This window comes from Limulus polyphemus, unplaced genomic scaffold (genome assembly GCF_000517525.1).
Source record: "Limulus polyphemus unplaced genomic scaffold, Limulus_polyphemus-2.1.2 Scaffold5120, whole genome shotgun sequence".
In the NCBI taxonomy this organism is placed as follows: Eukaryota; Metazoa; Arthropoda; class Merostomata; order Xiphosura; family Limulidae; genus Limulus; species Limulus polyphemus.
The window spans coordinates 49447-73224 of NW_013670730.1; the positions used below are offsets into that span (position 1 = coordinate 49447).

Genomic DNA, 23778 nt, shown 5'->3' on the forward strand with positions numbered 1-23778 from the left:
GCTACATGTACATAGTGTTCACAAGACTAGAATGTCAGTAAGCTGGGAACTGCAGCTACATGTACATAGTGTTCACAAGACTAGAATGTCAGTAAGCTGGGAACTGCAGCTACATGTACATAGTGTTCACAAGACTAAAATGTCAGTAAGCTGGGAACTGCATCTACATGTACATAGTGTTGACAAGACTAGAATGTCAGTTAGCTGGGAACTGCAGCTATATGTACATATAGTTCACAAGACTAGAATGTCAGTAAGCTGGGAACTGCAGCTACATGTACATATAGTTCACAAGACTAGAACCTCACCTGGGTAGACTTGAATGTGAATAAAATTTGGATCCACAGCTATAATGACCCTGTAAGTTCCATTCTTCATGGTTCACTATTGAAGCTTTATTAACACAAAATACAGTCTTTTAACTCTAGTCTGTGGACTGATGGAAATAACAATGTTACTCTGTATGAGTGCACACACAGACTGTAGTGGCACAAGGTTAAGTACCTTCCATACCAAACCCCTTGGCAACCAGTCAAGGTTTTTTGCTCCCATTTTTTTAGTTTTTTGTTTTTTTCAATTTTGAAACACGTGATCTGTGTAACCCACCATTAGAACTTGTATGTCACAAATAACATTTAGTTTTATAAAAATGTGCCTGATTTAGTCTTTTCCCCTATTTATTATTATTTTTTTTTTGTAGAGGAATGTTCAAAGTTAAATACCATTCATTTCTATAATAATAAGTGAAAGTCTAACAAATGTGATTCATGTATTTAAATTAAGAGTAACCTTGCTTGCCAACAAATTATTGTACCCTAATGTGATCACTACCATTATACCACATAAAATCTTGTTTTTAGTTATATTTCTTTTCATTGTTTAAATCACATCACCCATTTCCTATGTAATATACATTGCTTTTACCTAATTTATATAATAATTCAAGTTTTCAAGTATCTTACACTGATACATGTAGCATGTAAGATTCTAAAAGTATGCATATTTCTGTATGCTTATAAACCATGGATTCTGCTTGGAAATTACTTTAATAATGCACTGAAATATTCAAAGAAACAAACTCTTTGCATGCTCAAGCTCTGCTTACAAGTAAAGTTATTCATTAATATTGCAGAAAAGTCCTGCATATTTGCATAATGTGCACTAAAGAGCATCCCCTCAGAAACAAACCATTATTTAAAAAACAACAAAAAACTGTGTCTGTGTATATATTTACATTTGACCTCTGTATTTTTTGCTGTCAGTTGCCAATAAAATTTAAGACTTTTTTTATACTAATGGTACTAGTACACTAAATGTTTATTTAGTTAAATAATGTACCTAAAAACACAGAATAATAACATGCACAAAGCAAACAATGTCCTATCACTATTTTAATTTAACTGGCTTTCTAACTGTGACATAAGAACCATAAAGTAATTTCCAAAGCTTCTCAATCTTAACACCATGAGAGAAACTTTCAAACTGAAGACAAAATAGACAATACTCTGTGCAGAAAACAATGTTATATGTTATTTGACAGATTAAAACATCAGTGAAAGCTACTGGTTATTTGTGAAAGAGAGGACATGACAGATGGGCATGGCAAATGGATCAGATTTTCTAGTTTATGACTACATAAATAAATAAGACTGAAGGCTATAAAAATTTGACTTTAACTTAGTAATACCTATACTATAATGAGTAATTTGCATTAAATTTCATACTTCAGTTAGAAGTAGTAAATAAATTAGAGAAGGGAGAAGACCCAGAGAACAAATGTCATGATTTTCCTACTAGGAGAGATTCAGGATTTGTTTAAATACTTCCTTATATAATTAAGAACTTAAAACTTTGATTTATTAACCACATTTTGATGTCAAGTTTATTCATACACATTGATAATAAAGTAGTTTAATTAAATTTTGAAAGCAACTCTCTAAAAGATCATGTCATAGGCACTTTGACCTACCTGTAGTAAGAGGGTTAAGTTAATCAAGTCAAACAATTATTGTCTTATGGTAATTATGTAACTCCTGCAATTTTAGCTGAAAGTTTTGGATTATAAAATAACAGACTGTAGAAAAAGTTGATAATTCTAATTATGTTAATAATATCTTCATTTAATTACAAGCAGTTCAATCTAGGTCAACATGTACAAACTAAAGATATTAGTCGCTGTAACACAAGTTTTGATTAGGCCTAACTATTATCACACAGTTACACTAACATGTATGTTAGATCAATACATTTCATTATGATGCACTGATTAATTGCCAAGCTAAAAAAATTATTATGATTCATACTGGAAACATTTAGTGAAAACTGTGCAAAAAATACTGACAGTAAACACCCTGCTAATTTTCTAACTATCTGGTAAAACAGTTTGACATTAAAGTTTTAATTACTAAAAAAAAAAAAAGAGTAATCAAAAGTAAAATAATCAGTGCAGTATCTTAAGACTAAAAACAGTACAACTGTTTTCAATTGTATATTTCAATCCAAAGATTATTCAAGTTTAAAAAATGTTCAAAGTCTGTATTTCATTTTTAAGAATTCCATGTATAATATTCTGTGAAAGATAAAATATTAGATGAACTGTGTGTAGGAAATCACTAAACATGTACACTCTAGCATGTAAAGTGCTACAAGCAGTCTGTAGGAAGTCACCAAATATGTAGCTTTAGCATGTGAAGTGCTACAAGCAGTTTATAGGAAACCACTAAACATGTACATGGGTGAAAGTTTGAAACAGACAACCCTAAGAAAACAGATAAATAGGGATTCAAAGGTTTTGTATTTTCCAAGTCATAAAGTAAATATGTTCTTGAATGTCCAACTCAGAAGAAAAAAAGAATAATCTACACGTTATAATTTTCCTATACTGAAAATGTATTTCTGATAGGTACTTACCTCCTCTCACAAAATTAGCTATTCTTGTTCAGTGCTGCCCTCTATATGAGAACTTTTTCTTTACACATGCCACAAACCTTCTGCTCTCCCCTATTGGAATTGAATGATTCCAATGCATCTATAATGCAAATCATCATGCATCACTTCTCCACCAATAAGAGCATGACATACTCAAGTGACACATGTGACTCCCTCTATACTCCTCTACAGACCTTTCAGTTCGAAGTTTGGCAAAACACTTAAGCACCAGTGGGAAGTGTGAACGAAGATAAGTACCTATCGGAAACAAATTTTCAGCGTAGGAAATTTATAACTTCTGATACTTACTTCCTCTCATAAAATTAGCTAGAATCCAACACTGAATAAGAGAAGGGACTGGTGCTATGGAATGATAGAAGCTCCCCACAAAAGCATCTGAAGGATACCTCTTGAAAAGAGAGAGTCAGATCCGAAGATCAGATGAGGAGAACCGCACCACTACTCAACCAGGTATACTCTTCGCCCCTCTGTGAAATGTGGGGAAGGCTGGAAAAAGAGAGGAGTACAAAAGTGGGAGAAACTGTCAAGATTGTGATCCTAACCATATAAAATAAATATAATTCAATCCCAAGAATAGAAAATTGGGTAAAACATTGGATGTGCCCTCAGGTATAGAGTGGCTAGGGTGCAACAGATCACACTCAATAAGTCAACTACATCCAAACCTCATGCTGCTGGAAACTGACATCCACACAGGGGTAGGATGAAGATCATACCATCTTCACCTCAAACCCAAGAGACGGGAGAATTGAGAATCACGCTGTCTCCCAGGTATGACACAAGTACTAGCACTGAGCTATCAATCTGGGGACCCGATATCCAACATCGAAAGGATGTCTATCACATCAACTCCCCAATCAGGAAATTTACCAGAACCATCCAAAATGCAATAACATTCTGGTATTAAGATACGATGAGGACAGAGCTAAAACAATCCACCATACCACATCTGTGACCCACAACACAGACGGAGGAAAATTGAGGGAGTAAGATAAACAAGCCGAAGCATGTGAAGACTTATGTTGATTAGTTCTACTCTAAATCCAAAACCCATACGCAGGGTACCGACATCCACATTGGGGTAGGATGAAAGCTCCCAATCGAAGGGTTGAACTGCATTTTGACCTATCACTCCTTCATAATTTTATATTGTAAAGAGGAAGACAGTAGGGCATCTACAACCACAGAAGACCACAGCCCTAATCTGCACTGAATGGTTATAGTTATCTTTGTGTGGAACCCATTCAGAAGTGTGCCTCCTTGGTCAACCACTCCAGCAGCTTGGAACTGGAAAGAGGTAAGGACTCCCATACTCTACTAGAAGAAAGGAGGGTGAAAAGGCAGTGAAGAGTCTGAAGGAACATCACCTGAGAGAGTGAAATGGGTGGCCATGAAACCATACCGAGCTATTCACTACAGGCTTTACCAATGCAGTCCATGGGTGGTACGGTCCGGAACGAGCATGTTTATGAAGCAAAATATTGTGAGGTTGTTCACCTACAAGTGATCTTGTGGAACATCCCATCTCAATGGTTAGTGTTGCAAAGCCATGAAATATAAGCAAGTCAACATGGCTGTATTGTGTGGAGTTCAAGTTAAAAAATGCCTGGTCAGGCACCACTTACCACAGAGCAAAATGGGATCCATATAATGAGGAAAGAAGAAAATGGCCCCTGAAAAAAAAAAAGTATGAATAGCACTGAAGTCTTAAGAATGGCCACAGATGGAAGGCAAAAACACGATGAAGAAGAAACCATGATATGATGTAGATAATTGGAGACGAATGTATTAAGCATGGTCCACATGCCTGATTGTATAATTTCCTCCAATGGATGAAGACGAGAAGCGAGGGAAAAGGTGGTGTTTAATCTGATGAGAAGACACCTGGAATAAATTCCAGAAGAAGAATGCCAGGGTATAAAGAGTCAGTAACAGGTACCATGGAAGGAAGCCAGACTGGCAATATAACAATGTAAAGCCCTGACCAGACACAGAAGCCTATCTGGATCAAGTTCGAGGGTAAAGATGAGAAATGGAAGGAAGGAAAATAGGTGAAAGGGAGGAGCCCCCCTCCCGAACCATAGAGATCTTTGGGAGGAAGGAACAATAATATGTACTGAAACAATCTGACCGTCGACATTCCACAGTCTAAGAGGAGAAGGAAATAGGTTTGAAGTGAAAGGTGAAACATGGAACACAAGGAAAGTGGTTCAAACAGAGGTAAAGTGAAGGAATGGAGTACCACATTAGCATCCCCAGCCAGAAGGGTAGGTCACCTGGGAAGGTGATGCAACCAGAAGGAATGCAGGAGCATGGCAAGTACAGGTAAAGTAAAGATGTTACAGTATCAGGAAAAATGAAAGGTATGGGATAAATCCAACTGATAACCTGAAAACAAAGAGATCGAGGACTCCCAGTCAAAAACCAAGTGAGAAAATCCACTACCCAAACCACAGTAGGTGGTCAGTGGGAAATCCCAGAGTTGTAGCCCACCTGAGAGGACATGTAGAGAAGAAGGGTGCCCTGAAAGAGTTGTAAGGGTAAGACACAGGCAAGAATTCTTGGCATGGGTCAGACTCACAGGTGATTCAGGAGTTGCCCCCCCCCCTCCCCAAACAGGCAATATGGAACCTAACACTTGTTGGTCCAAAGTGGGACAGTCACCACAATGGTCTGAAAACACACACTGATCTGAAGCCAGCAGTGGGTGAGGCATGATAAACCCATATCCTAACTGCGAGGCAAATTGATTAGCATAAACCTGAATATCAGGGGAGGGAGGAAAACAAAAAGGATATTAAGATTGGTCATGTAGTAAGGAAAGACATGGTTCATAAATAATAGGAGAAAGGGATAAAACATCACATACCTGAGAAACAGATCTAAAAAGACCAAGTTAGGCCTAAGTGAACATTCAGGCAGAGAACGGGAAGGTATGGTAAAATCAGAAGACAGAAATAGATGATCCAAGTCCCTGTCAGTCTGAACAGGCTCTGCGTGTTTGGGAGGAACTGGGGCGAGGTCTGAGGACAAAGGTTGGCCCATGTAACGTTTGATCTCCCCCACAGATAAATGCAGAAAAATCTGTCAGGTTCCCCACACCTGAAGCCTGAGAAATAACACAAGTCACTGGTGTGACCTCCGAAGTGGGAACAAGAATTTTGGAATTCATTGTGAATAAGAGTTCACCACATTTGAGAGATGAAACAGAATAATGAGACGGGAACTGATAAAATTTGTTAAACTGAAGAAACAGTAGTAATAAATAAATTACAGAATACCAGTTTGTGAGGACACTTAAGCAGATCATGAATCTTTAAACAAACAAGAAGCATATCCAAACACGAGCGCTGCCAAATGAGAAGTGATTGTTCAGTAGAGGAGTATAGAGGGAGTCACATGAATCATATGTGCATGTCATGCACCTAATGGCGGTGAAGTGACACATGATGATTTGGAAGACACACATTGGAATCATTCAATTCCAATAGGGGAGAGCTTGTGACATGCGTAATGAAAAAGGTTGCACATAGAAGGCAGCACTGAACAACAATAGCTAATTTTGTGAGTGGAAGTAAGTACTATATCGGAATTCTCAAATATGGAGTCCATATTGGAAGTGTGATATCATCAGATATGCAAACTAGGTCAAATTATTTGCATAACTTAAATCTTCAGGTTGTACTGAACAATTGTTTCCATATGTGTATTGGGCTATTTCAAATGGTTTTAGAGGTATACTTGATCTAATTAGAAATGAATATAAACCTGAATATACTAAAAACAAAAGTCTGCATCTAAAGGGTTATTTGTCCAGCTCTAATGACAGCATTATATTCGTTTTTGAATTATGGTAAAGCTACTAAGGCTTTGTCACCATCCCCAATTTTTAACTATCAACCAGAATTAAGGCAACTGGCTGGCAGTACCCACTGCCAATTTTTGATCTTCTCTTTTAGCAATAAATAATGTGACTGAATGTGACATGGCATGAAAGCTATTACTCCTGCTGGCACAACTGTGTGTGACATTTTTCAAACTTCTTGCAAACAACTCAGGAATGTGAGGGTGTAGCCTAGTGGCCACTGGTTACATAATTAGCCATAGTGATGTCTGTTGTATGTTTTACTTTGTTTAGTCTGAACAGTAATGCAGCTTTAACTTAATATACTGCCTACTTATTACAAGCTAAAAACAACCAGTGCTACTTAGAGTAAGATTACTTTAATAAAAAAAATTAAGGCAACTTAATATTCATTATTTTTTATTTTCTTAACAAAATACTCATTGCTGAATAACTTGCTCATTTAACTGTATCAGAAATTACTTGACGGACTAATAAGGGTCTAATAATACGTAACACAAACAGGACTTCTGTTTAGTTAAGACCAGCTAGATAGGAAGCACTGTAATGGGAAAACAAGTCTGGCTGTTGTCACGTGCCACTTAAGCTTTGCCTAATACAGATATTTTTCTAGGATCAGAGTGAATTTGTTTTCAATAAATCATATATTATCTATCAAACACAATGACGAGAATCTTTACTAGTTTTACTACATGAAATCTAAGGATAATTATTTTTAATTAATTAATTTATTTTGCTTTAGTGGAGTAGTCTGGTGCAAAATTATTATGGAGAAACACATTCAACAGTATTAATTGTATCTTCTGCTTGGTACAGGTTGTGTACTAGGTTGCATATATGATACATTTTCATGTAACAGTTTAGGATTAAAAAAGTAAGTTAACCCTAAATTGTTGTACCTGAAAATGTCTGTTGTATCAAATGAAGTGTAATTCGAAAATGTCATTAAAAATCCCAAAACATGATGAAAATAGGAAGATTAGTCTCAACAGAAAATAGTCAATCAATGATCCAGATGATCTTAGTAAATTCCATTAATTTCACAACTCTATACATAATACATTATATAATTTGAATTTTAAATCAAGTGGAAAAAAAAAGTCATCTCACACAAAATCTGCCAAATTATAATACAAAAAAAATCTGACATGAACAGCTCAGACTTCACAAATCAGGAGGAGCTTTGGTAAATACACAATTTTTACTTTGATTCCAAATAAGATATATACATTCTTACACAACAGAAAATGAATGCACATAATATCTTTCCAACTAATTATAAAAGTAATACTGACAACTATAGCTTAATATATATAAGAACCCAAGTTATGTTAAGTATCAACACACATCCTACACTCTAATTGGAACACTGCACGACTCATGGGTTTAAACACACCACATATTTGCTTTAAAACAGGACTACATCTACCAGTATCAAGTTAAGCTACGTGTGGTACTGAAACATCTGGCTGATATACACCTTTAGAATTAAACGAAGGATTAATGAAATAAGCAACAGATGCACAGCCTGTACCCAATCCACAAGTGTTAGAACAGAACATGTAAGTATTAAAACTTATTAAACAAATAATTGTATATCAGTCAAGTAACAAAAGCTACTTAATAGCAGGAATGAAATACAGAAAGAACTTGAGAATTGCATAAAAAATCCTTCAATTTAAAAATATAAATAAATATAGTAAGATACTAGATGCAAAATGAATCCTAACTGCCTAATAGAAAAAAACATGTATCATGATATTTTTCTTTTACTTAATACAAATGGTAAAATGTACAGAGAAGAACAAGTGTTAAATGTACATTCCACCACCTTAATTACTATTTTTTTTATACTGCCAGTATGGTTGCCACTTTTATGAGTACCTTTTACAGTAACTACAACAATTAAATGCTGGCTGAAATGGTTTTAAATCCTGCAAGTATTTTAAGGAAGGGACAGGGCATTCATTATCTTTAAAAGTAGGTGCGTAATACTACTGAAGTAGACAACCTTGTCAGGGTGAGGCAAAGGCCTAACATCATGCCCAAAAGCATGATCTCCAAAACCAATATATTTTTGTGTTTTAATATCTGTATCTGAAAGCTACAGCTTTCAAATACAGATATTAGAACACAAAAATACATCAGTCACTAGAATAGGCTGTCTCAAAACTATCATAATTTATCCAGCTTTCTAAGCAAACTATAAATAGGTTAAAAAAATTTCCTTACACATTCAGAACATTAAAATATGATCATTACAAACTAGGGATGCACAGGTATCAAGCCAGATTTTCAGCCCTGACAGGGTATTTGGCTACCTGGTAATACTCAGCTCCAGCCAAGTATTGAAGTTAGGCATCTAAGCCCTAATCTTTGTGGCAACTAATGCAGTGCTGAAAGTTACGGTCAATAATTGGTTTAATTATAAAATAAAGTGTTCCAAGCAACAAAAACTGAGCAGCCACTGAAAGTCAGGGATTCAGAGAAGAATAGGGGTTAATAACAGGCATAGCTTGAGAAGTGGATTTCTGGAGAAGGTGAGGGTTTTGAGAACAATAGGGTTAGCGTTTGAGAAGTTGGGGCTAGGCATTGAAAGTTGAAAGTAAAACTTAAGTGTTCTGTTGGTGATTATTCGGTTAAATGTAATAAACGTCAATTTTGTTTTGTTTCTAATTTTATGTATGCTAGTTTTGTAGAAGTGGGCAAGGAGAGAACACAGTCCTGGTTTACACCCAGCCCCAGCCGAACCTTAATGACCAAGAAACCAGACCTGGTGTTCAATTAAATTTTACTACCCATGCATCCCTATTACAAACCAAACAATTTGGCTGACTAACCACTTACAACAGGAAACCTAAACAACTTCAAAAAATTCACGTAGAAGAGAATCTGCTCTTTCTATTAGTCCATCAGCCATGTAAAGTTTATTTCTAGCAAAAATCTAGAAAATCAGAGAGATGGGCTGAAAAACATACCTTAATATCTCAGCAAATCAAGAAGACAGGAGGTTCAGATTTTAGATTCCCACTTGTAATTAGGTATAGTTTGTTTTCTAATTGTTTGCAAAATGTAGAAGTGTAGAAAATGGAGTTCAGACATGTCATGTGATGCAGAGAAATGAAGACTGAGAATTTTTAGGTATTTCATTTTGAAACATAAGAAGTGAAAGCTTAGGTAATACAAAAAAATGACATACATTGACAACAAACCGCATAATTAAATTTTGAATTTAATTCTTCCCATAGAGAGTCATCAACATGACCAACCTTGTAACCACAAAGTACCTGTCAGTTTCCATACTATAACTTTTAACCTTATAACAATAATGCCATTTTTAAAACACTTCCTGCACATGTTACTAAGTTGCATTCAAAATTTAATACACCACTTCACTATCAATGTATTAATGAAATTGTTATTATCAAGTATGTTATAGTTTAAAGTTTTATAATGTCTTAGTTTCATTCCTTTTTAAAAAAAAAATTTTGAAAGTAATGATGAAATCTCTCATTTTCTGCCACATGACACACGAGCTACAAACAATGTCAAAATTTGGCAAAGTATAGGTTGAAGCATAAGGTGGTAGTCATGTACAAGTAAGTCTGGAAAAGAATGTAGTTTATTTGAACTCCTGACACATCTATTTTAAAGTACTGTCATTGAATGCAGTTGAAGCAAGAAATAAACTTTGTCAACCCTTAACATATGCCATGCCCACCTTCACATTGAGCTTTCGAAGTTACATGTACTTCAATATGTATGTGTTTATAGTCATTAGAAAGAACTCATTTTACACTATAATCCAACAAAGGTTATTTTGAAACTGGTGCCATGTTGTCATCTTTGGGTAGATGTGATTGCTCATACTATTGTTGGCTGCTTTGTTCAGTTGTTTCTTACCTAAATATGTTATAGTTAGAGAAACAGTTAAACTGTATTTAGGTTTTACTTTTATATTTCAGTTAATTATGTATTATTTGTGTCTTAAAATTCATATTTGAAAGGTGTAATAATTTTACTAAAATAATCAAAGCTTTCCCCTAACTCTGCAAGACTTACGTTACCAAACGTACACAAAAAGATTTTAATATTGGTTAAGGTATCTCTGCTGCTCCTACTTTCTGTTGCTCACGAGTACCCGTTGATGTGTGTGAATATAGATAATCAATGATAACAAATAGGAAAGAAAAATAAAACATCAAAAATAAACTTAAGTGAAAAGGTAAAGACATGAAATTATACATATGGCCCAAGGAAGATATTTTAAGATTATTCAATGAAGAGCTAAAAGTTATGTACATATTTCTATTTCTTAATTTTAAGCATTTTATTGAGCTTTACGTTAATGATAATAGCTAGAGTGAATTATATGGTAGAGAAAATTGAAAATAAAATATAAACATTTACCTTAAGAAACTTTTGATATTCATTAAGGAGGTACTAGAGATTATGCAAATGAAATTTGAAACTGTAAAATAAAAAATATTTTTATACATAACATAAAAACCACTTTGCAGATGAACTACTCAAAGACAGAGTGCAAATAACTACATTAAATAATGAATTTGTGGTACAAATAGTAAAAAAAAAATAATTAAATATTTTTCTTTTCTCAAACTACATACTTTTATGAAAGTTCTTGTCAAGTTTTAAATAATTTTATTTACTGGTTTTATTACTGGCAAGAAACTTAGAAAGAGTTATGCAACATCATCATTAACAAGTTAATATGGTGCATGTATCTTCACGAAATTTGGCAAACTTTCTGTAAACATTACAAATCTTTTGAACACAAAAAATCAGATTTTTTTAGTTAAGTATTTAGTCAGAGTGTTAACTGCTCCAACTACAAAGTGATTTACATGTTAAGATTAAAAGCGTTTCTTCCTCTGAAAATTTTCTAAAACCTCCTAAATAAATACCACACGTTTTTCTCAGTAAAAATATATATTTTACCTGTTACTTTTCTCTTCCCTAACTCTATACAAGTTCAGTCAATTTGACCAACCTTGTAACCCCTATATAAAAAAAAGAAGTAAATCTAAGTTACCCTTTTTTTTTCTAGAATGACTGCAGATTGTAACCAAAAGTTAAAACTTTCCTTACCTGAAAATGTATTTCCAATAGATACTCACACAGAATAGGTTGATCATCTACCTATGAGATTTGCATGCCACTAGCCTTGAGCTAACTCTCACCTAAAAAAGTGTTTAACATGAACTGCAATAGTGCATGATAACATCATCATGCAATAAAAGCCTTCCACCAATTGGAAGGTGACACAACCTCATTATGCAGTAACTCTCCTTAAGCACATGCAATCAAAATAACTTCATTCTTAAAAAAGAACAAAGAAAGTGCTCCAAAGATGGGAAGGGTGGTTGAAAAAGTATGAGGAGGTGAGTATCAATCAGAAAAACATTTTAGGTAAGGAAAATCTTAACGTCTGAGACAATACCTCACCTCTCACACAGCTAGAATCCCACAATGAAATTGTGGAGAGGCCGGAGCAAACATTAGACCTAGATGACCATGGGAAACAGCATCTGGTCTCAACCAGAATATATTCTTCACCCAGAAGGAAACAGAGGGAAAGGTAAAAGAAACTAAGTGTCACAGGAATGGGCAGAATTTTATCATGACCAATCAAGCATCCACACACAGGAGGACACACTAGCTGTTTTAGGGGTGACCCATACTACACAGACAGTGCCACCACTGCCCTACTTCACCCTGTACACAATCAGTTAGGAGCTCTCCAAGGTCCATCATCTCAGCAGTTAGGAACTAGTAAGTGGCAAGATTCTCCTGTGCTCCACTTGAAGAAAGGAGGGATTCCCATTTTGGAGACCCAGAGAAAGGCCCAGAGCCCTATCAGGCATCTGCCAGAAAGGTCTTTTACTAGAAACAGTGAAATGGGTGACTGTAAAACATTATTTTTAAAAAAACATCAAGAGCCAGCCAAAGAAATGAGAGGTAACTTTCCTGGTGCCAACTATTTTCATAACAGTCCATGGAATTGGTATAGTTTGGATCAAGAAATTGAGTAATTTTAGTACCACAAGAATACTTCCAATGGTCTTGCAGAACACCCCATCTCAACAGTGGGAACTGGTAGAGCCAGGACAGACGAGTTGAATGCTTTCTGTTACCCCTAGCACAATGCAGATTTTGGGAAATAAGCATACTCTGGATGGCAATACCAGCCATCTGGTGGGATCCTATAAAAGGAAAATGTACTTGCCCTTCTCAAAGATATGTAGTTTTATTGAAGAAATGCAACTGGAGGGAGTAGAAATCCTACACGAGGTGAAACAGCCAAATGATGAATATAATGGGAGAAGAACATGTGCAGATTCATCCATATAACAGCCTGAATGATCTTGTCCAAGGGTCGATAAAAATGAGGCAGTTGACGAATCTGATGTGATGAAATGTGAATGAATGATCACCTCCTTCCTCAGCAGCTGAAGTCTTAGGAATAAAAGCCCAGTCTGAATAGAGGTGTAAATAAGTATAGTGAAAAATATTGCAGGAAGCATCAATGGTATATAAATCTGAATAAAAGGCAAGAAGGAGAAAAAATTATATCTTCGGAAAAACAAAGGTATAATGAACACAAAGTCAACAGCCCAAATTGAGCATGTGTAAGAGCATGTAAAATCACATCAAATTCCAGTCAAACATGGGAGTAGGATGAGGGGACTGGTGAAGGAAGGATTGGAACAAAGTGGAGAAGACAGAAGAAAAACCTGACAGTAATGGGAAAGCTGAAATGTAGTTAATAAAGGCACCCAAGAACCAGCAATAGTGAAAACTGACAGTCCATGGTTAAGCAACCATGTGAAAAAGGCCAAACAATGGGCCACATGGATGGAGTGAGTTGAAGGATGACATGATAGTGATAAAAGAAAAGGCTACACAGTCAGAGAGCAAAATCTTGTGGGCAATCGACTGGACAAATCCTACACATGAAAATGGGTGGATAGCATTCCTGTATGAAAAAAAAAAGAGATTTCATTGGAGCAAAAGAGAGAGTGGGAATGAGACACAGGAAGAGAAGGCCTTGACACCAAATGATAAAGCAGAAGAAATCAAGGTTGTGGCAGACAAAGAGGCACCACCAACAGGATCCAATAAGGAGTGTCACATATCAAAGCGAAGAGAAGAGGAATAAGTGGATAGGCATATGGAAAAAGGTAAGACTAGTCATGGCTGAGAGCTCCAAAGCCAAAGAGTGAGTAACTGGGGGCCCAAAGAGGGAAATTTGGTGTTGAGAGTGGCCATTGGACCTGCTATTTTAAACATACTCCCATTGGGTTTGTCTCATGGCCTGTCATGTGCTAGGGGACTGTGAACTTGGTAGTGGGTCGCCTCTCTTAGCCAGAAAGGGTTTTAGCTATGGGGTGTTTGGGATTGCTCTCAGTTGGATATGCCTCATCATTGCCTTTCATGAAAGCAGAGTTTTAGAATGGGTATACCCCTGATGGTTAATTTAAGAAACAACAGTGGAACTGTCAGAGTGGATCATGATTGACCAATCCATGAAAAGAAGTAGAAAAAAGGAAAATGCCTGATAAATGGCAAGAAGTTCAAGAACATTGACATGCAATAAATGCTCAGCTCCTCTGAAGCCTATATGCCCAAATTCATGTAGTCATTCAGACACACACAGCCCTAACTCAACAGAAAGACATCTGAATAAATAGAGATGAGGTCAGGAGCAGAAAGAAGATGCCCACCATTGTGTTGGCATGGCGAGGTCACCAAGAGGAAAAGGGAGGTACACAATCAAAATGGATCCCAAGAAAGGTTCCACAAGCTCAGAAATTTCAACTGAAAAAGGCATGTGTGTGTGCAGCCTATATAAATAAGTGGTTCAAGGGAAGCCACAGTTCCCATAAACAAAATAACCTAGTGTGCAGAGAAGCACAAATCTTCATGGCAAGACATTCCACTGCTTATAAGTAAAATGGTGAAGATTGAGACTGACTGAGAGAGTTGAGGAACATCCCTGAATGCACCAAATACAAGGAGGGTGTGAAAAAGAGACTTGGGATGCTTGACAAGCTAAACCAGCCAAGAAACCCCCTGAAGAAGAATTCATGTGTAAAAAAGGAAAGAAGTCTTCTCAATAAGGGGAGAGGACAAGCCAATCATCCATGTAATAATGGAAACTTGGACCTAATCCATCAACAAGGCAGGTGAATGCCCCATGACTCAGTTAAAGAGATATAAGAAGCAAATGCAATGCCACAAGGAAGAGCATGGTAGTGGAAGACCTGATCCCAATGAAGAAAACAAAGAAAACATCTGGAAGATGGGATGATCAGAATGTGTAAAAAAGTGTCTGAAATATCAACTTTTGTCATTCATAGCCCAGGTGAAAAGAATCACCAGAGAGAGAGAAACAAAACCCTCCACATAAAATTGAAGGATGATAGGAAAATGATTGACAGACAACAGGTTAATAACTGGATATTAGTTCCCAATCTTCTTGACAAAAAGACAAGAGGAATAACAAGGTGTAGGGGTAAACATCTTCTCAATGGCATTCTCAGCCAACAGATCTGAAATTACATCCTCAGGGCACTAAAGATAAAGGGGAAGGAATGTAAGAAGAAAAGAAAGGTGTAAGAAATGAACATAAGTGAAAACATTGGCTGTGGGTGAGAACCTGAAGAACCAATCTGTCAGCCAAAAACTAGTGAAAAGAAACAGACAGGCTCCCACAAGGACAGATCTGACAGGGCAGTTACCAATGAGACAAGCAACAGCCCTGATATTGGAAAGTGAGAAGACAAGAAGTAGAATAAGGCCAGAAAGTTAGGATAGGGATGGAAGACATAGATTCAGCAGACCAAGGAACAGTTCGTTTGTTTGTGTGGTTGAACTTAAGCACAAAGCTACATGATGGGCTATCTGTGCTCTGCCCACCACGGATATCAAAACCCAGTTTCTAGCATCGTAAATCCACAGACATGGACCTAGAAACAGAATGGTGAAGTTGAGAAAGACAAGAAACCATTGTAGACAATGAGGACTGATGCTGAGCATCCTCAGTTTGGGTCTCCAGTGAGCCAGAAACCCCCCTGAAGACCTCTGGCCAAATAAACAGAGCCCAACAAAGAACACAGAGAGAAACAGGAGAAAGGTGTACATTAGTTAGGAGAGCATCCAATCCCAATAAGTCCCAACAGCAGAAGAACCAAGTAAGGAGAGATAGAGCAGAAGTAGTAGGGTGGGCCAGTGTGGTGAGAAAAGAAGAGAACCCTCCTCTGGAGCAGAATGAAGTGCCTCAAGCATAAGGTGAAGTGACAAGAGGTAACAAAGGCAGGTGGTAAGAAAGACTGGGCACTAGGAAGGGAAATAGAAGTTAAGGGGTCACCTACCCCCAAGTGTAAGCCAGGCAAAAAAGTCAAGTAGACAAGGAGGACAAAGTATGGTAATTCTAGTGTACAGTTGTTTTAGAAATGAGTCTGCAATAACCCTAATGTCAGGTAAAATGGGAAAGACAAAGTAGTCTTGAGTATGGGTCTCATGCAGCAAAGCACAGGGAGAGGGGATCAAAAGACAAAAAGGAAAAAGAAAAAACATAACTGCAAAATTAGATCAAAGAAGAGATCAGAAAGGTGAGTACTTACTTACACAGATAAAGCTTTACCTAGAGCAAACCCTAGTGGGGAAAAATAACAAGTTAACTCATCCTGATCATGCTCAAATTGGGGAGAAGGAATGTCAGCTGAAGGATGAGAGGAGGCCCATTGTGCATGAAGGAACCCACAACACATTGGACAATGGCTGTCATGTCTTCCACAGACAAGCTCTCAGTAGCCACAATAAACACAGGTCCCATTTTAGGAACATCATCACTATCACAGGACAAAGATGAAATTACTATCACTTGAGAATTCATAATGGGTAAGCAAGAAAAAAAAGATTTTTGTTTTTGTTTCTTTTTCTTTAATTATAAAAGAAACCAGAGATATTTATATGAAATTTAAGTTTTGTAAAGAATCGCAAATCTCGCATAATAGACAATGTCGATGAAAAAATTAAGTTGTTTCAAATGCAAGTGCTTAGGGGGAGTTACTGTGCAAGGATGTTATGTAACCCTCCTATTGGTGGAGGGCTATCATTACATGACAGTATCATGCACAAGCACAGTTCATGTTAAACACATGATTTTTAGGTGGGAGTTAGCAAACCTCATAAGCAAATGTGCAAGATATCAGAATATTCTTTGCATGGAGGTGAGGTATTGTTTCAGAAACTACAATTATCCAAAATAGCTTAAGGCTCATAACAGTCTACATCTGTTTCTAACTTATTTTGTTTTACAGCCCTTTGAACTGCGTGTAGCAAATAATCCTGCCATACATAGCTCAGGTTACCAAATTGAATGACATAATGCATGATCTGCTTGTGAGCATATCTCATGAAGAATTTTTATTATTATTTACTATTTTTCATTATCTTACCTAATCTAACCTAATAAGTTCCCCATTTTTATATTTTAGTTACTTTTGCAAAATAAATAACAAATATACATAAAAAACAAGAAATATAATATTTACCTTTGACCTCTTGTTTTTTAGCCATCAGTGGTCAATGAAATTTAAATCTACTCTTTTTATAACAACAGTACTAGTATAATAAATTTATATTTACTTAAATAATGCATATAAGAACACACAATAATAGCACATGCAAAGCAAACAATTTTCTATAACTATTATAATTTAAGTGGTATTCTAACTAAGACAAGTAAGGCTTAAAATTATTTTCTTAGCTTCTCAATTTGAACACTACAACGTAAACTTTCAAACTGAAGACGAAATTAACAACATATTGCACTGAAAATAATGTATCATTACACACTGATAGATTAAAAATTAGCCTTAATATTGGTTATAAGTGATATCAAATGTCAGAGTTATTAGTTATTTGTGAAAGAGAGGATATGACAGGTGGGCATGGCAATTGGTTCCGATTTTCTAGTTTATGGCTCTGTAAACAAATAAAATTGAAAAGTATAAAAATTACACTTTGTCTTAGTAATATTTATATTATAATGAGTAATTTACATTACATTTCATACTTCAGAGAGGGATGGTAAATAAATTAAACGAGGAGGAAGACATAGAAAAAATTTTTACAATTCTCATACCAGAACAGATTGAGGATTTATTTACATATTTCCTTGCAAACTTAAGAATTAAAACTTATTTAATATCAAAAACTGATTTATTGACTACATTTTGATGCCAAGTTTATTCACAGACATTGATAATAAAGTAGTTTAATTAAATTTTAAATATAATTCTGTAAAAGGTCATAACATGCAGTTTGACCTACCCATAAGGAAAGGATTAATACTGTAAAACATATGATGTATATATGAGCCAGACCCAGGTGTGGAAGGTTAAAGTGATTCTTATGACTAGAATCCTCCAGGCTAAAATGTTGGTACGATGGCTTATAGATACAAGACCAAAGTAACCGGGTACATGAACTGTAACTAATATACACAAGTAGATGATTTACACAACATTCTGTATTCAATACAAATGCTGGTCAGGAATGTTCATAAATCAGAGCAAGGTTGTGGGACCTGTCTAGCTGGGATTCATGCATGTCAGTTATCATCAGTATAAATGAAGTCTTGTTCTAGACTGTTGAAATTTCATATGGAGTACTCTGAGCAGTGTTATTTCCTTATTACAGGAAAAATATGAACCTGTTGGAAAAAATGCAGAGAGAGACCACTAGAATGATATTTGGTTTCTGATATGCTATAAGAGGAGACTTACAAGTTTTAGAGCGCATAAGAATTGGAAGAACAGACTCAAATGTTAAAATTTGTTAGGGTTTAAACAATAACAATTTTTCTACGGGTTATGCGAATGGAATAGAAAGGTTGGAAACAAGTTTGAATGTTAAGAATCACAGATTTAAGGAGTGGAAGATTAGATACACTCATTGTTTAACACTTTCGTTTTAAGTTAAGAGTTATAATTTTGTGGAATGAATTACTTGATAATGTGGTTTCTAGAGTTAGTATGAATTTCAAACACTTGTTAAATAAATACATGGATATGAAAGACAATATTATTTAACAAATAGACAATAAAGGTCAATTTGGTCCCTGCACACCAATCCCTTTCATTTAAACATAAAATTATGAATTTCTCTCTTAACTGTAAATTGTTAGCTTTTTCCATTGCCCACAGCAACTCTCTCCACAAACCAATTACGCCACCAGAAAAACAGAATTATCTAAACTGGAGCCTAGCCTGTCTTTTTCCAAATCTTATACATGTGTTGTTTTATCTTCAAAATAAGCAGAAGGTATCAGAGATATTTATCATATCAACATACTGGATAATCATGTAAACATCACATCTTACTCTTCTTTTCTCAAGATAAAATAAATTAAGAAATATTAATCTAAATAATCATTCCATCCCCAGAATCATCCTACTGGACTTCCTTTGAATCTTTTCCAAAAAGTTAATACCCCTACTTAGATAGAGCGACCAAAAACTGTAGACAGTTTTCTCTTTTGACTTGTAATCTATATGTCTATAAATAAACCCTAAAATGTTATTAGTTTTACTACTAACAACATAACACGGCACCTGATTTCTTTGTACTGCATTGTGAAAACATCAGGACAAGAGTACACAAGTTTAAGATACAGAAAAGACAGGCTAGGGTCCTCCACGTAAGAGCAATTTTTCTAACAGGGTGATTATCTTATGAACAGAGTTGCTGTCAATAGTAGTGGACACTGGCATCTTAAAAACAAAAAAAATTTCATTTAAATTTTCTGTTTTCTAAGGGGTGGATGTACAGAGACAGTCTTAAAGGACCAAATAGTTCATGATGTTATGTTACAGGGAGAAAAATGGAATTAAGTAAACTTAATTTCTTCATAATACAAATAAAGAAAAACATTTTGTATCTAATTAAAAGTCTAGAAAATTTATTTTGAATTACATGCAATTTTTATGTCAAATACAAATACCATAGATTGCTAACAAATTTAGCATGGCTTTCATTGTTTAATTTTCTTCCTTCCACATTTTAGTTCATTTAAAAAACCCATAGAAATTAAAATAAACATACAACGTCAATCATTAACAGCTTGGTGATATAATTATAAAACTAGGATACATAAACTAGCATTGAAGGAAGCAGCCACATTCAAAGTGGAATTGCATTATGGCTCTGAATTACTTTGCTAGACATTACATTGTCAAACTGAATCACACACTGCTGATTAACTTCTCATTCCTTACTCACTGATTCACTACTTTACTCATATTTATACCACACTTACCTTCTACTCACTGCATGCATTTTTCAGATCATAACATCATTCACCCTCTGACATACATTTAAATCAAAACATTGAAAATAAAGCTTACCACAATATACTTTTACTTATCATACAACGTATAATAACATAACAGATTTTATTATATTACTAACCTACACATACATACAATAAGAAAAACAAAAATTCATAATCTTTTGTTGTTGCACCTTTTCATTAATTTTTCTTAATTCCCAGTAACCATTTTCATGGTGCCATGAAAGTAGTGTCAAAAAGCTTTATCACAATACAAACTCGTGCCGCCATTGCAAATTCTTGCATAAAGTATGTAAATATATATATATATGTAAATATATATATATATATATATATATGTATATAAAGTATGTTATATATTTCATTTGATATTCTTGGCATACATTGATATTTTATGTTAGCATGATTATTATGGCATGTTCCTCATCCATGTGATAAATTCGACAACAAATTGACCAAGATGCTGATGAATGAGGCATATTTCTTGCAGTCTGTGACTGGCTACTATTTAACAACTCTGTATTTCCAAATGCATTACCTGTACCTTATTTTAATAATAATATATCCCTGATCAACTATCCTTGGCTTTTCACAGACAGCTACATGGCACATTTTTCTATAACATTCCTACTACTGTACTTGAAATCACTATAGTTTTATAACCATTTGATAATTATTGTGTCCTCTAGCCAAATAGTAATACTACTACTAGTAGTACTAGCGCTATCCTCACCAAGCAACTAACATTGGGAGTAGGCCTAAGTAAACTACACTACAACAGTACAAGTTACAAGTACAGTATCACAACTAATGAACAACAGTTAGTCTTTATTACAGATTATAATTCAGTAAAAATAAAATAACTGACGCACTCTAACTTCTAAATCTGGTATTCAATTCTTTTTCCAGTTTCTTTGATTTGTAAAAAAATCCTATTATTATTATTAATAATATTTACTGTCAATGTCACTTCGTCTGTAGATTAGTCTAAAATTCAGAAACAATTTCTAACAAAATACTATAACTAGTGCACATTTCATGATATGAATAAGAAAGTCTAATGTATTATAATTTATAACTATAACAAAACTTTCAGTTATGTAAAATTAACTACTTCACGTTCACTCTATCTCACCTTTCTTTGGTGGGAAGTAAATGTTCTCTTCTTCCCGGTTAATTTGGGTTATAATGGACGTACTGTCCATTTATTTAGTCTCTCTCAACTGCGCCGTTACAATATCTTATTTACGAACACTAGATAAGTAGAAAAAAATAACAGCTAGATTTTTATAAAAAAAATAATAAGAATAACATAAAGTAAGATAAAATGAAAATCCAAATTCGCATACGCCTTTACTATACAATCAATCATAGCTCAAGAAGTCAAAGCGCATGCGTCATAACTGCGAGCGTGTATAGGGCATATAACATCACCTAATATTTAAGCGTTTGTCTTAAGCAAATTGTCATGGTTTATTTAAATCGACAAATAGAGGTAAAACGGAAAACAACAATTTCACGAAAAGCGTTATAGAATTTATTACCATTATTAATAATAGTAAAATGAAATATTTACTTTGTGCGTTCTTTCCAGAGGCGTCGCTAGGCGCTAGCTCACAAGGCCCGTGCCCTGGTTCTATTTGACGGTGTCCCAAATCCCCTGTTAGTGTCTTGAAAAATCAGAATAGAAAACCGTGGTCGACATCATACTTAAAAAGCCGAAAATTCCCGCGCCTATGGACCTCAGCTCCGATTCTTTTAAGTACCTAGCGACGCCTCTGGTTCTTTCAATATCTCGTGCAAGAATTATGTCACTTGACATTAGTAATGATAACTGCAGAAAATTTGTTTGTTTCTTGAATTTGGCTGTAAGTTACTCGAGGGCTGTCTGTCCTAGTTAGCTGTTCCTAATTCAGAAGTGATAGGCTGGAGGGAAGACAGCTAGTCAATACCGCCAACTTTTGGATTACCCTTTACCAACGAAAAGTGAGAAAGTGAGACTGACCATCACGTTATAACGCTCCCAAGGCTGAAAAGGCCAGCATGTTCGGGGAAGGGATCTGAACAGCGACCGCGAGTCGAAAGCCCTAACAAGCAGACCATACCTAACCAATTGCAAAAGACTGCAGTAAACTATAAAACTACACTTTACTATGATTAATTTTTTCCATTTAATTTACTTAATCCATATCAAAAAAGTGAAATATAAACAAACAATGAATATCATAATAATTTTTTTTGCAAACAAATGAAAAATTTGTTTTTATTATTTTTGATAACATAATTATATTGCATAACAGCTTAGACTGAACCTGGGTATTTTAATTACACTGATATATTTTAGGTACAGTATCAAAAAACGCAGATTCCGAAAATATTATGTATAGGAATATAGGCCTCATTGACGATCACAATGAAGCCAGCTCAAACTAGGCTAGACCTACTGCAGCTTTACGGAAACATAGCGACTGTATGAATAGAACCGCTATGTGTGACCCGTATTTCTCGCTTATGTTATCAAGGACTTAATCGCCAAACAAAAGGCCGTTAAAGTGACATCAGGCAGAGCGTATAATTTTTTCTTACAGGGCTACATTCACGGGGCTGAAGGTAAGTTTCATAGCCATTATTACCGGTTGGTCCGACAGTTGTTGAAACTAGATATGATATTAATTACTTAGATATAAATTTTTATATTTTAAAGCACCGTTGTGATGAAATGGTTTTTATCACAGATAATATGAATTACTAGATTTACCTTCGGAAACGTTTTAAATATAATATTCAACCGGTCTGTGAAAAACCTGTTACGTTAGGTCGACGAAGTTTTCTCTACATGTACTGTAGTCTATAGCCTAACGAGTATCGGGAACCATGGTAAATAATAACTGTGGTATACATAATCATCTGAAGTTTCTAAATTAAATAAAAACAAATGAAACATATAGTTATAACCGCATTGGCGACAAAGATATCAAAATTAAATAATAGGTTGAACAATCGCAAAGTTTTTTATATTCTATTTAAAGAAGGATGACGTTTCGAGCTAGCGCTCTTCGTCAGATCGTACAGCTTACAACCAGTTTTTTCTAAATTAAATAGGCCTACATCGCTTGTTGCCTTTATATATATGTACATAAAAGTTAAATCTAGATCTACGACATTTTAAAACTACAATTAAAATGGTTTAAACATGTCAAAACCTTTGAAAACCAACCATTGAGCCCTATTGATTCATAAATTCATAACATTTTAAAGGAACTTATTAGCACATCAAGTATGTCCTTTTAGCTTCCAACTATAACCACCCCTTACTACTCATGTATTCATCCAATCTTTTCTTGAACTTATTTAAATTTTGTGCCTCCACCACCCTTGAAGGCAGGTCATTCCAAAAGCCAACCATCCTGTTTGAAAAGTAGTACTGTCTAAACTGAGACTCCTATGCTCCCAAAATTTGAATTTCTGACCCCTTGTCCGGTTGTTTTTACTGCTAAACACAAAAAAGTTTAATGGATCTATATTATCAATACCCTTTGTTGCGTCAGCGAGTCACATGACTACTATGACGCAACGTTTCTAG

General features: G+C 35.2%; 1 protein-coding gene across 2 annotated transcripts in view; it reads right to left on the reverse strand.

Annotated features, from left to right (window-relative positions):
* LOC106472153 (carboxy-terminal domain RNA polymerase II polypeptide A small phosphatase 1-like) overlaps window positions 1-21971 on the reverse strand; it is a 46862-nt gene extending 24891 nt beyond the window's left edge. Inside the window, exons 1-2 of one of the 2 annotated variants that reach the window (XM_022400746.1) lie at window positions 21772-21971; window positions 21331-21449 (exon numbers count right to left, since the gene is read on the reverse strand). In XM_022400746.1, coding sequence (XP_022256454.1) covers window positions 21331-21400 — 70 coding nt within the window. In that variant the 5' untranslated portion in view covers window positions 21401-21449; window positions 21772-21971. Of the gene's footprint in view, window positions 1-21330; window positions 21578-21771 lie in introns of those variants that run through there. The other variant, XM_013932783.2, reaches the window with a different exon arrangement.
* Window positions 21972-23778: the final 1807 nt, after the last annotated feature.